The 14,413-nt window shown below is 36.3% G+C and overlaps 1 protein-coding gene across 1 annotated transcript; it reads left to right on the forward strand.

The window, feature by feature from the left end:
- Positions 1-1,984: 1,984 nt before the first annotated feature.
- Positions 1,985-5,672, forward strand: LOC143540562 (temperature-induced lipocalin-1-like). Its single transcript, XM_077033587.1, has 3 exons — positions 1,985-2,398; positions 2,687-2,757; positions 5,516-5,672. The coding sequence occupies exons 1-3, from the start codon at positions 2,027-2,029 to the stop codon at positions 5,643-5,645; spliced, it is 573 nt and encodes a 190-aa protein (XP_076889702.1). The 5' UTR covers positions 1,985-2,026; the 3' UTR covers positions 5,646-5,672.
- Positions 5,673-14,413: the final 8,741 nt, after the last annotated feature.

The raw sequence follows: 14,413 nt of genomic DNA on the forward strand, positions 1-14,413 counted from the left end.
TGACTGCACAAAAAACAGATCCGGGGCAGCGTCTTTTTCGGTCTTGGCGGCACCAGAAGCCATGGTGGTGAAGGATGAGGGGGTTATAGTTAGGTTTTATGATGGATATTTGGGTAGTTATATGATACTTGGTGGGTTTTAATTTTTTGAAAAAATCATGACGAAGAAATCGGAAGTGAAGAATTGGGAAGCTAATTGATAAGATTTGTGCGTCACTTATGTTTTCTTTTTTTATTTAATTGGTTGACAATTTACTCTTATGATAGAATTTTAGTGTGTTAGTTTTTGATTAAAAAGAAATACATCGTGTTTTCATATTACAGTTTGGTTATGCCCGGTATGCAATCATTGTAAAAATTAATCCTTTTCAAAGTATTCATTTCACTTTGATAATTGGATATTGTGTTTTTTTAAATAACTGTGTTTATTGTTCTTGAATTAAAAACGGAGTGTGTTTTAGTTCTTGGTGTTTTTGGTGTCGTGTTTTAAATTTGGATTAAAATTTGGTCTTGTTTTTTTTAATTTTGATTAAAGTTTGATCTAAAACACACTGTAATATACATTATGATGTTCTTGTTGTTGTGTCTAAATTTGGATTAAAGTATGATAATTATAGATTGATTGTGTATCCATATATAATATAACACACTAGACGCTTATGCCTCTAGAGAGTTATAAAACAAGTATAAAAATATAGCACATCATCAATTCAGTCAACCTTACATCTTAATCATTGATTGACAAGATCCAACCATCTAAATTTCTTCCTACACGTTTTAAACATTCTCATCTTTTTATAATAACCCCTCCCCATATACATACATACATATATATATATATATATATATATTATTAAACACGTCTACTATAATAATAGGACACGAAGTGTTTGAATATATCGGACGTTGTACCTACCGAAGGTGAGTTTCTCTTAAAGCCCCTTGTTTTTAAATATTTTAAATATTGTTTTGAGGGAAATGCATATTGTATTTAAATGTATATTATTTTACAAACTGTATTATAGTGAAATGATTTAAATAGTTAAATAACTGTTAACAGAAATAAATAAATGCACGAAAATATTGATAGATTTATTGGGGGTGACGCCCCCCACTTTCATTCGCGTTGGATTAAAAGTGGGAGTTTTTTGAGTTTGGTATGTTTCGAGTTATCGATTTGATAGTTATGCACGCATTGTAAGCTTAGCTAGTTTACAATTAGTATAATTTGTTTAAGAAATAATATGTAAAATTTTAAAGGTTTTTAATTACCATTGTTAAAGAACGGTGAAGAATAAATACTACCGTTGCTTATGGTAACAAACTGGAATTTAATGGTCGCTAAACTATTATACCGTGAAATTTTTATAAATGTATATTTGAGAACTCACCAACATTCGTGTTGACAAACGTTTTTAATATGTTTTTCAGGTAAATAAATGTAGTATTAAAGCTTCGTGAAGAGTGCAGGAAAATAGTGACGTGTGTTTAAATGAAAAATGTTGACTTTATACTGGACTTGTAGTTTTAATCGTGTACTATGACACGTGTAATGACTCTGATGGTTAAATAAAGTTCAATTTTCATTTGAAATATATTTTTAAATGTGATTGGCTGAAAATGGCGTTTGTCATCACCCGAATGATTTAGTCAAAGTCTTCCGCTGATTAAATTAAGATTTTCTGGGTGTGACAATACATAATTACACATCATTATTACGGGTGTTCTAACAAATGGTTGATCGACGACATTGTTTATGATCTTCGTAGTTCTATGAGTGATTAAGCTAGCTACTCTAAGAATTATAGATCATCTTTTCAAAATCAATATAAATAAATAAAGCTAATACGTACATTACATCAACATAAATTATTGATGCTGCTATCCAACAAAACATTAATCTGAGGCTAGAAATTAATTCCCCATGTCAACCTTATCCACACCCCAGGATTATATCATACAACATGACTGGCCTATATATCTTTACAAAACAAAACACTTAAAATTCAGATTTCATAACCACAATCATGGCCAAGAATGAGCTTGAAGTTGTGAAGGGCCTGGATCTAGCGAGATACATGGACAGATGGTACGAAATAGCTTCATTCCCATCGAGAGACCAGCCCAAAAACGGGACCAACACTAGGGCTACCTACACCTTGAAAGATGATGGCACTGTCAATGTGCTGAACGAGACTTGGAGTGATGGTAAACGAGGGTTCATTGAAGGAACTGCTTATAAAGCTGACCCTAATAGTGATGAAGCTAAGTTGAAGGTCAAGTTCTATCTGCCCCCGTTTCTGCCTATCATTCCGATCACAGGCGATTACTCGTTGTTGTATACTGATGATGATTTTCGTTATGCTCTTGTTGGTCAGCCGTCCAGGAAAAATCTCTTGGTATGTTTCCATTTCTTCTTCTTAATTAATTTTCGGAAAACATTTGTCGGAAGGAAGCTGTGTCTCTCCCAAAGGGTCATAAATAACACATGTCATCCTCAATACCTAAGTCTGAATTCCCCTTAGAGTACTGCTCATATTTCGCATGCACATGAGCCTGGAATCGAACCAGGGATCCCAAAAGAAAAAAACCTCCTTACCACCCACCAAAGTGGTGATAATTGACATTAACTTTGTGTAAAATATATTGGTGTTTAATATTGTGTAATCTAGAAATTGTGCATGTAGATTCTATGTAGGAAGAACCAAATTGATGAGGAGTTATACAATCAGCTGCTTGAGAAGGCAAAGGGACAACTGTAAGGCCCCGAACTCGGTAGCCTTACCTTAGCGTCGGATTTACTCATAAACACAGTTCTTACAAATCAGAGCCCCGGCGTACCTTTGATCCGTTGAGCGAGAGCCCTTCCACACGGGACTCCCGGATCACTATGGCCGACTTTCGTCTCTGTTCGACCAGTCGGCTTCATTAAAACTTTCGCGGAATATAAAAACTTTCATTAAAGGTTACAACAATCCAAAACTTGCCTTGTTTAAACATTCTTGTCTTTCAAAATAAACGTCAATTACATTAAAACATCTTGAGTCTTCAAATGCCAGTCTCCTATTCGCCCACCATGTGCCCGCTCAAGCTAGTTGTCTCATTCTACTCACTTGCGTGCATACTAAAAGTCAGCTACGCTGAGTGAGTTCTAGTTAATCGGACGCCATACAATACATACACATACATACATATCCGAAGATACATATCCATACCTAACTAGTTACCCTTCTGTTCTACATACATACTTACTACCATACATACATACATATCTACAATCACTAACCTCAGTCTACCGAGAGTACGTTCATAGTCCGCCGTCTATACCTGTACTCAAGGTCGTGAACACGTAAAAGGTCCGCAGTCCTTACCTATGTTCACCATTTATGGTACGTGCAAGGTCCGCAGTCCTTCCCTATACCATCCTACATCCACAACACGTACAAGGTCCACAGTCCTTCCCTATGTTGCAACCTAAACCATAGCACGTACGAGGTCCGCAGTCCTCCCCTATGCTACCACAATACAAATACAGCACGTATAAGGTCCACAGTCCTTTCCTATGCTGATGCCTATCTATAATACGTATAAGGTCCGCAGTCCTTAACTACGTTGTCGTCTATTATCTGTAACACGTATAAGGCCCACCGTCCCTATCTACGTTTACATCTATCATCTACTTTACGTATAAGGCCTGCAGTCCTTAACTACGTTATCGTCTATTATCTGTAACACGTATAAGGCTCACCGTCCCTATCTACGTTTACATCTATCATCTACATTACGTATAAGGCCCGCAGTCCTTAACTACGCCATCACCAGCCGAGTCTATGTCCGACAAAAGCTAGAGGGATTTGCCATCCTAACTTACTATGTCGAACGTAGAACTCACATACCATTCGTGTACCTGTATACACATACTTCACATATACAATAATTACATTATAGCATAAGAACACTCTAGGCGTTCTTTACATCATTCATTTAACAACCATACCTCTTGTCGATACGTGCAATATCCGAAGATCGTTCACGCCCCGACAAGTATTCATTTGTAATGTTCATACATCTTCGATATATAATATTCGTACATTTTTTTGACCTGACAGTACGCGCAATATCCGAAGATCGTTCGCGTACCGACAAGCAATCATTCATATCCATCACATATATCACATATGGCATACACTTATCACTTAGGATAAATGTATTAACAACACATCGAGTATGCACACAGCCCCGAAAACATAACACATAATTGGGGCTAGAAACTCACCTGAATCCTGTTACGCTCTCCGTTAATCGTTATTCCCTTCTTGAGCTGTGCACGGCTAACTGTATAATATTTACATGTATCAATTAACTACTACTACTCATGTTGTATTTCTATCTTTATACAACCCACAACGAACGGGGGTCCGGGGGCAGCGCCCCTGGCAGCGGGGTCTAGGGGCGGCAGCCCTTAGCAGGGTCCAAGGGGCAGAGCCCCTGGCTGGGGTCGAGCTGCCAGGTCAGCTTGGAAAAATTTTATTTACATTAACTGTCTTAACACATTTTCCATTAGGTTTTTAATTTATTTTCTAATCGAACTTGACTTTAGGCGAAGTTAAACCTTAGGCGAACTTAGCTTTAGGCGAAGTTAAACCTTATGCGAACTTAGCTTTAGGCGAAGTTAAACCTTAGGCGAACTTAGCTTTAGGCGAACTTAAACCTTAGGCGAACTTAGCTTTAGGCGAAGTTAAACCTTAGGCGAACTTAGCTTTAGGAGAAGTTAAACCTTAGGCGAACTTAGCTTTAGGCGAAGTTAAACCTTAGGCGAACTTAGCTTTAGGCGAAGTTACCAGCTAGGCGAACTTGGCCGTAGGCGAAGTTAAGCTTTGAAGGTGAAGTTAAGCTTTGAAGGCGAAGTTACCAGTTTGCAGGCGAAGGTATCAGTTTGCAGGCGAAGTTGCCCAGTTCGCAGGCGAAGTTGCCCAGTTCAGCTACGGGTTTGGTTTTTATCAAGCATTTTGGCGATTTTAATACCCTTGTTATGGTTCGACATCACCCACTAACGTTCCCTAACTATTTCGTTCGTATATATATCCCGTATATACTATAAAGCTTGGATCTTTAAGCTTAAGGACATTCAATAAAACATAAACTTTAAAGGTCAAGAACATACCTTTTGTACTCGTTTGGATCTCGTTTAACTTGTTTAATCACAACTAATCGTTTACTCTCTCTCGGATCTTGCTCGTTTCTCTCCCTCGGCCGCCGGCCGTATATGGCGGTGTGTGGTGTGTGTGTGTTTTGGAGTGTGTAGAGATTATGATGGAAATGAAATTAGGGTTTAGGGTTTTAGGTTGGTTTAGGGGATATTTATATCCCTTAAAGCCCATGGACCTAAAGCCCATTCTCATTTAACCCATCTCAATTAATCTAAATCCATGATCCGTTCTTTTCTCGATATTAATTAATTAATAACGCGGAAATCACTAAACGTAACTTTCTTTATTCAACATTATAAATTTTAGGATGTTACAACAAGGGTATGACGTGAGCAAACTGAAGAGGACAAAACATACAGACCCGCCGCCGGAGGGTGTCAATGAGCAGACTGACTCTAAAGGGACTTGGTGGTTGAAATCGATATTCGGCAAATAAACCCTCAGAACAAGAACTCGTAAAGCGAAGATTGATGTACGTGGTAACCATTTATGTAACTGGTACTTGTATTTCAGTTGGTATAGTAATGAAGGTTTTGGTCTAATCCATCGTAGAGGTAGTTTGGTCTAAGGAATTTTTGAACTAGAAAGGAAACCCTACAATATATGTCATGAAACCAACATGATTATAAGTAGATGGGCTTGAATATAATGAAGTGCGAATACGTAAATGTGTCTACCCGTCTAAATGGTTTTAGTAGATGAGGCGTATGTATCCGTATGATTAAACCATTAAACCCATTACAATCCATTTACCTTGATGAACATCTTTGGCCAGTATTCACATTACGGGGGTGTTTGGGATTGTTTATTTTTATCAACTTATAACTTGTTAACTTTTTGAAAAGTAAGATGTTTAGGATTGTTTTTGATGTGAGAGGGAAAAATAATAAGTTACAACCATTGTAACTTATTAACTTATTGAAAAGCTATAAGAACTTTTCATGAGAAATCACGAACACCCCTTACATTTAAGTATTGGAATTTATATAGCATGGATATCCACTTCTATTCTTGATAACTAGAAATCACTTGTCAGCCATAAATAACAGACCGGCTCAAAAAGGTTTTCATAATTCAAACGAAAATAACTTTTAACAATAAGATGGCCGGTAAATGCTTCCTAAGATCGTTAACCACTTAAACAGACACGCACCTCGGACGAGGCTGCAGTATGCTTGCTGCTTACCAATGTATGCGTGGATCCATCAAATGAGTATTTTAGCCTAATTGTTGGTTATTTCTTTGTGTCAAAACACTAAGGATTATGTATCCTATGCAAACAATTTCTAAGTTAGATACGCATATCCATTTGTTTATTTATGAAGACTAAATAACTTTGTAAATGGTTAGATGCATTCACCTTATCAATGGATAATCTTGGTCCTTCAGATTCTTCGATATCCTTAACCAATACAAAGTCTAAATTTACATGATGTAATCTCATACCATTACAAAGTCTAAATTCATAGTTTCAAACCTTGTTTAAAAAATGTTAATGTGTTTTATAGTTTAAAAATACTTTCTTCAAAATATTCTCGATATGTTATCATAACAGATAGGCCTTCGTCCTTCAATTTAATAAATCGTTATACTTTTAAAAAGAGATGTTTCTTCATCATGGAGAGAATTACATTTCTCAAAAAACTTTATGTACTGTAATACCAAAATTAGTAGTTTAAACTTTTATTACATTGACTATAACCCAGTCTAAGATCTTAGCATAGGCAATATTTCACTAAAACAATAACTATTACCTTAGCAAGCTTAAAAAATAGCTAAAGTGAAATGTTACGACTTCGGGTGATTGGGTAGAACCTTCTTTTGAACAAACGTCAGGATTTCGAAATCAACACGAACTTTGAGGCTCGAAAACACTATTCAGGGTTCTAGAAGGCTTATCGAGAGAAAACGTCAGAAAAAAAATAATAAGTGTAACGCCCCGTTACCGGTAGCCCTACTTTGGTGTTGGATTTACTCATAAACACAGTTCTACAAATCAGAGTTAATTAAAACTTTACGCGAAATATAAAACTTCAACCATAATATCTTACATAACCTCCAAATCTTGTCTTATAAAATATTCTTAGTCATTTAAAACAAAACATAGTCTTTAAAACATCACAACATTTCTTCGAGATGCCAGTATCTTCGATTCCATGCCATGTGTCTTCAATCACGCAAGCTGCCTCAACCTATTTGCCTGCGTGCATACTAAAAGTCAGCTACCCTAAGTAAGTTCTAGTTAATAACATAACTTACTTTACATACACATATACGTGCCCGGAGGTACGCATTACATACTTAACCTGTCCATCATTCCTTCATATATATATATATATATATATATATATATATATATATATATATATATATATATATATATAACTAACCTTACGTTATAAAGAGCATTCGCCCTACATACCTCGGATATTATTAGGGTCCGGTACCCTCCATCCTCGAATATTATAAGGGTCCGGTACCCTCCATCCTCGGATATTATTAGGGTCCGGTACCCTCCATCCTCGGATATTATTAGGGTTCGGTACCCTTTCTTCCATACATTTATAACATACTTTTCTATATACATAATCGTAAGTTTCATACATACATCATTCATTATTCATCTTACAACATACATATAACATCAGCTATTTCCTGGTAGTACATGCAATTCCGAAGATCGTTCATGTACCGACAAGAAATCATTCATACATTTCATGTAATACATATATGGCATACACTTATCACTTAGGATAAGTGTATTAACTAATCACATCAAGTATGCACACAGCCCCGAAAACATAATAAGGAATGGGGCTAGAAACTCACCTGAATGCGGTTACGTTCACCGTTTATTGTTATTCCTTTCTTCAATTGGGCGCGGCTAACTGTATAATAATTACTCGTATCAGTTATCTATCACTAGCCATACCACGTTTCTATTATAATTATAACCCACAACGAACGGGGGTCCGGTGTGACATTCGTCAATTTCGGGTCCGAATAGTATTCGTTTTGTAAACTTTTATTATGTAAATTGACCCGTTTTGTAAACCGACCCTTTGGAAATAATCAAAATGATGAATTTTATGTTACGATATTGTTTTACACTTGTTGGGTCTTGAAAACATTCAATTTGGTCTTTAAAACGCTTAAAAATCACTTAAAACGAACTACAGGGACCAAAACTGCCATTTTTGAAAAATCAGGAAATAACCCCTTCGCGGGGCGTGATGGGGTGGTCCTGGGGCGCGAAGGTAGGTCTGCAGCTGCACGTTTTTTTTGTTATTTTTATGCATACATGTGACCAAAACACCCCATTTTCATGCAAGACCCTTTATGCTTGACCATTTCAACTTACCTTGTATATACACCATCATTTCCATCCATTAATCTCTGCTACAACTCCAAATTCTCTCTCAAATTCAAAGATTTAAAGGTTATTTTCTTTGTGTTCTTGAAGGTTTGACCTCTAAAAGTCAAACTGAGTTTTCTCTTTAATTCTAACTTGTTCATCTAACATTACTAACTCTTGAATATGGTGGTACAACATATATATAATACACACCCCTTGTTTCCTTTATTTGTTACTTCACCGACTCCGGTTGGTTAAGTTTCGAATGTCATAAGGCAAGGCTTCATGGAGGACTTCGTGTTCTTGATATATACATACACACACATAACTTATTATACATATCATTTATGCCTAACTTCTGCTCATTTTAGTTTGTTAGTCACACTTACAAGTCTTGGGTATATGGAATCCGTCTATGAACTCATTGTGAGATGAAAACCGAACCAAATCGAACTTTTGTTAAAAAGACTTGTTGTTGACCTTTTTAGTTGTAGAACTTAAACGTTTTCATTTGTACATTTTTATACAAGATCTATGATATATGGGTATGTAGAATCCATCTATGAACTTGTTATGAGATGGAAACCGAACCGATCCGATTTTACTCGCTTAAGACACACAAGTGTGTTTTTAGCTATCAAGATTTGTATATTTCTTTAAAATAGTTTACAAACTGATTTAATAATTTTCTTAAGTACTTGGAAATGTTGGATCCAACTTGGTCTCATAACATAGTTAGGCCGACAAAACCGAACACTCGATTAACGTACGTTATTAGTTCTAAAACAATAGATCTACATACTTGGTTAAGTGTTATTATGTTTTAATGAGTTATCTCATAATAATTATTATTTTGGAAAGTTGACTTTGGGTTTGACCAGTTGTCAAGACCCGAACCGACAACCCGAACACTCGTTTAAAAAACCCGTTTTAGTATCTTTGTGCCAAAGGAACTTGCATTTTAGCATTTTTCCCACCTTATTACTTAACATTGGTTAAGTAAATATTAAGGTTAGATACTTTAACCCGGTTTCGAGCAAACTTACATTTTTTAAGGATTTTTATTATAAATTCTTAAATAGTTACATTTTAAACATTGAACTTTAATTGTTTACTTTTTGCAACAATTATTTTATTTAAAGATTTTCAAGATAACCATTCTAAATCCAAGATTTTATTGTCATTTAGGCCTTGCTCGTTAAACTTTATCCATCCGGTTATTCATCTTTTACCGATCAAGTTTTATACTTGAACGTGAGTAACTTCATACCCCGTTTTCTATCTTTTGTTTTGGGGTGACATTTCATACTTATTCAAATCAAATGCTTTATACTTGAGTCTTAAACCACAAACGTTGTTGTATACTTTACTTGAATAATTGTTCGATTTGGTGTTCTATGCTTATATGCCTATGTGTTTATCGCTTTCGGTTGGTGGAATCTATAAATCCTAGACTACTTGGCATCCTCTTGTAGCAAGGTGTCGTTAACATAATGCAATTAACGATATTCTATTAAATCCTATACTACTTGGCAATCTTTGTAGCTAAGTGGCGCTAACGTAATTCTATTAGCGATTGTCAATTTATCCAAGTTGTTGCTTTTATTTATGGTTTTGTATACTAGATTTGTGGCTTTTCATACTATATATCTATTGTTCAAACTTATGAATTGCTCACCAACCTTTGTGTTGATAAACTTTATTTTATGAAATGTTACAGGTTTGCATCTAGGTTGATTTTGGAGTTCGGTGAAGAAAACGTCACAAATACCATTAGGATATTAGCAAAAATGAACAATATTTGATTTGCTATATTTTGTTATATTTTGTTGTATTTGACTTATGAATATTTAGTTATGTGACATTTTCGATGTTGTGAAATGAAATGAGTTTGTTAAATATTGTCGCTTTAAATAGTGTCATGCGTTATGAGTAATCGTTGCACCCCGGCATGTTCCGCCGCCTTTGGTAGGGGTGTGACATCGGGGGGCAGTGCCCCTGGCAGCGGGGTCTAGGGGCGGCAGCCCCTAGCAGGGTCCAAGGGGCAGAGCCCCTGGCTGGGGTCGAGGGGACTATTATGTCAAATTGTAATTAATTCATTCTTTTCTAAGTCCAGGGACTATTCTGTCATTTTATTAAACTTTCTAGTTCGTTATTCAGTCTTTAACGAATTTGGGTTATCTTGGCGAACTGGTCCAAATAGCGAATTGAACCTTTTAAAGAACTGGTTATTAAACGAACTGGACCTTATAACGAATCAGTTCATGTAGCGAATCAGTCCATGTAACGAATTGGTCCATCTAATTCGCTGTCTTTTCTAACGAACTGGTTATGGCGAATCAGGGTAATTCGTTACTCCTGTCCCTTAACGAATTCGATACGAATTAGAGCTAGTTCGTTATGCTCCCTTATACGAATCAACTAACGAATCACCTATTAATTCATTAGGCTCCGCTAGCGAACTAGGGTTAGGTCAGAAAATGTCAGAACATTCTCTGACATTCCCCTTAACCTCGTACCACTTTCCGGTGCCGCTTTGCCGGAAAATCGGGTTTTCACCGGAAAAACGAGATCTCACTCGTTTTTCCACCGTTTTCATCGTTTTTCGTCCTGTTCGATCCAGATCTGAGCTAGGGCGATCCCTAAGCTCATCTTAGGTTCAGTTTATACCCGATTCCACCCGGATCTCGTGATTTAAACGGTTTACGGTGTCGGCTCGTCGTTTCGTGACTATATCTAACGGGTTAAGCTCATACAATATTTAACTATCATTACCTCGGGTCGGTGCTCGAATTCTTTCTTGGTTTCGGCTAGAGAAGGAGAGAACTAGAGAGAAAGCTTAAGTGTGTGTTTTGGGTGGTGTATGAAATATGTGTGAATGAGGATTAAATGGTGATTAATGGTTTATATAATTATGGATCATGGGCTTAAGCCCATGGTCTTTTCCTTCTTTCATCCACAACCCAAGTCCATAACCCATATCCATTTACCCAACACTAGCCCAACTTATATTCTATTTATCCAAACCGATAATGACCCACTATAAAATTGACGAAATTTATTTTATTAATATAACCGAAAGTAGGATGTTACAATAAGAATTCTCAACACTGGATGCTATTATTTATAGCCAAGTCCGTTAGCCTATAGCAGGCGGCTAAGGAAAATGGTGGCAGTCAGTCCTTAGCAGACCACTAAGGGGCTGTTTGGCAAGTGTTGAACCATTAAGTGCTGAACCAGTAAGACGTCTGAATGGTTAAGAGACTATAAACCAATAAGTGTTGAGCAAGTAAGTGCTGTTTGGTTGGACAGTTAAATGATTATGCAAAATGACTATTTTATCCATTTGAATTATTTTGTGCTAAAACTGAATTGAAATGAAATATGACGAACGAGTAAAAATATGATGCATCAAAATGAAGCATGTCAAACGATTACAAATGGTATATTTAATTACATGAGTCACTAATAAGAGTTACAAGTACATGAGTTAATAAGCAAATCGACAAAAAGAGTAGTTATATGGGAAACAAAATGCCCCCATTAGAAGATGTCCAACAAAGAGTAGTTATTTCTTTTTCCTCCAAATCATTTTTAGGTTCATCAACAACTTAACCCTTTAGTTGAAGATCCTTATCACCTCTAACCAGGACCACTTGAGCTTCAAAAATATCCCATAATGTAATTAAGCCACTCTCATATGCAATCAAAATTCTGCATAAGAACAACCAATCAGTATTATTTACTAAGCATTAACAATTTAATGTATAAGATTAACTAGTATTGTTACCCGCGCTTCGCAGCGATCTACCACCACCCAACAGATCCTCGTCATTAATACGTGTTGATCTCTAACATGTGTCAGAAAAATATATAGCCTTCATGGACCGTGTAAGCACCGCTAAAGGCTAATCATGCTCGTGAGTACGTATCAAAACCAACGAATAGTCACCTGCGACGTCTCACGCCGAGGTTGATTGCTTAATCGGGTCATCTAACTTCGTAATGAGTCATTATGCATACCGATGGCGGTCCCCCATACATTGGAAAGTCTTGACGAACCGTTAAGGATTCAGATGATGACCTTCGTCATCTATACTTTGCTTATTTGCACTTCAGTCCCTGAACTTTAACTTTGTGTAATGACTATTTAGCCCTACTAATCCAATAGTTGGCCAAACTAGCACAAAACTTTCAAGATGTTACACGTCATGACCATCATGGTGACATAGTTGGCAATAAGGTGTGCATCTGCCCCCACCAAGTTAAGAATAAGAACCCGGTTTATAGTTTGACCGACCACATAAGCTTTGCTACCATATAAGCAAGGATTTTCATCACATGAACTATTCTTTGTGTGGATGCAAAATGTAGAATACAATGGGAATATAGAAATACAAGGAAACCACCCATTTAATGAAGAAATGCTAGTATATAACAAATTTTGACTAATTATAAATCTCTAACTGATATCTCATATACCAACCATATAATATTTGGTGAGATGGTGATGCTCACAAAATGTATCCATGTGATTTGTTTACTTCAAAAGCAATATATATGCTACTAGATTAAGATTCATTATTATTGTTATTATTATTATTATACGAGACCACTGGGACCTCATAAAGATCTGGCCACTCAACTTCTAGAACTAAGCTTCTGATGTTTTGGAAAGTTTGTCGCTGAATCCAGGGATGAGTTGTGACTTTCCTCAAGTTGTCTAGTTTCTTTGCCATTGTACTTTTTATAAATTTCAATGCAAAAAGGGTCGGCTAAAACTTAGCTGAGTGAGCTTAGTTGTCATGAGATGATTGGTCCAAAATGGAGATATCTATGGAGTTGTAGGCTAAAACTCGAATGTTTATTTTTGATAAATGTTTAACCAACATGTATGTTTTGTTAAAATTTTCTTTTAGCGAAAAGTATTTGTGAGTTCGACCCAAAATTGAACGGGAACACATTTAGACTAGACCAAACCCCGTAAAATTTGTGTTAGATTTGTGGCGTGTGAACTGCAATCCGGTAAATTACTTTCTAAATGAATCCATGAGTGTCAATGACTCAATACACCCAAAATTAGTAATGGAAAACAAATACAACTTTGACTTTAGAAAAATTATACTTGGAGGTGCTCCAACCACTTTAAAAACCCTTTACAAGTTTTCATGGTATAGAGCTCAGAAATTATCAAATTAACAAACTATTATAAGCTGAAAGCTCTGCATTCGGAAAACATTAAAGACAACAATATAACCTTACTAATTGTAATTGGTAAAAACAATTTGGTGATGCACACAGTCCACACTATAAGAAGAATAAAAAAAGTTTAACGTGGTTTGTTTTCTTCAAATGGCATGTTCGTGCTACTCGAGTAGGATTCCCCTATCATTAGCACCATACGAAACTAATGGAACCTCGTAAAGGTCAGATTGCTGAACCTCTAAGACTAAACTTCTATTGTTATGAAAAGTTTGTAGTTAAATCCAAGGATGAGTAATTAATTTCCACAAATTGTCTAATTCCACTATCACCTCTTTCATTGTAGGCCTATCCTGACCTAGTGCACGCTCACGCTTCGCTGGCCTATCGCATGGTAAAGAGAAAAAATTATGTCATTTCGAAAGTTACTTTGTTTAGTCGATAGATAGGTTTTTATCCCTTTGCCTACATCAGCGGAAAATGGGAATTCATTTATCATGAGGGGGGGGGGGGGGGGGGCTACTCTTCTAGAGTACAGGGATGACCATGGATCAACTTCGTTCCACGAAACAGATTGCTAATGAAATCTTCATTTTAGGACGTTTGATTCCGTGAAATGGCGACCACAAAATATTTTTTTATTGCTG

The sequence above is a fragment of the Bidens hawaiensis genome, unplaced genomic scaffold (assembly GCF_021521415.1).
Source record: "Bidens hawaiensis isolate Kalapana, Puna unplaced genomic scaffold, B.hawaiensis_p1.1 tig00012279_1, whole genome shotgun sequence".
Classification (NCBI taxonomy): domain Eukaryota; kingdom Viridiplantae; phylum Streptophyta; class Magnoliopsida; order Asterales; family Asteraceae; genus Bidens; species Bidens hawaiensis.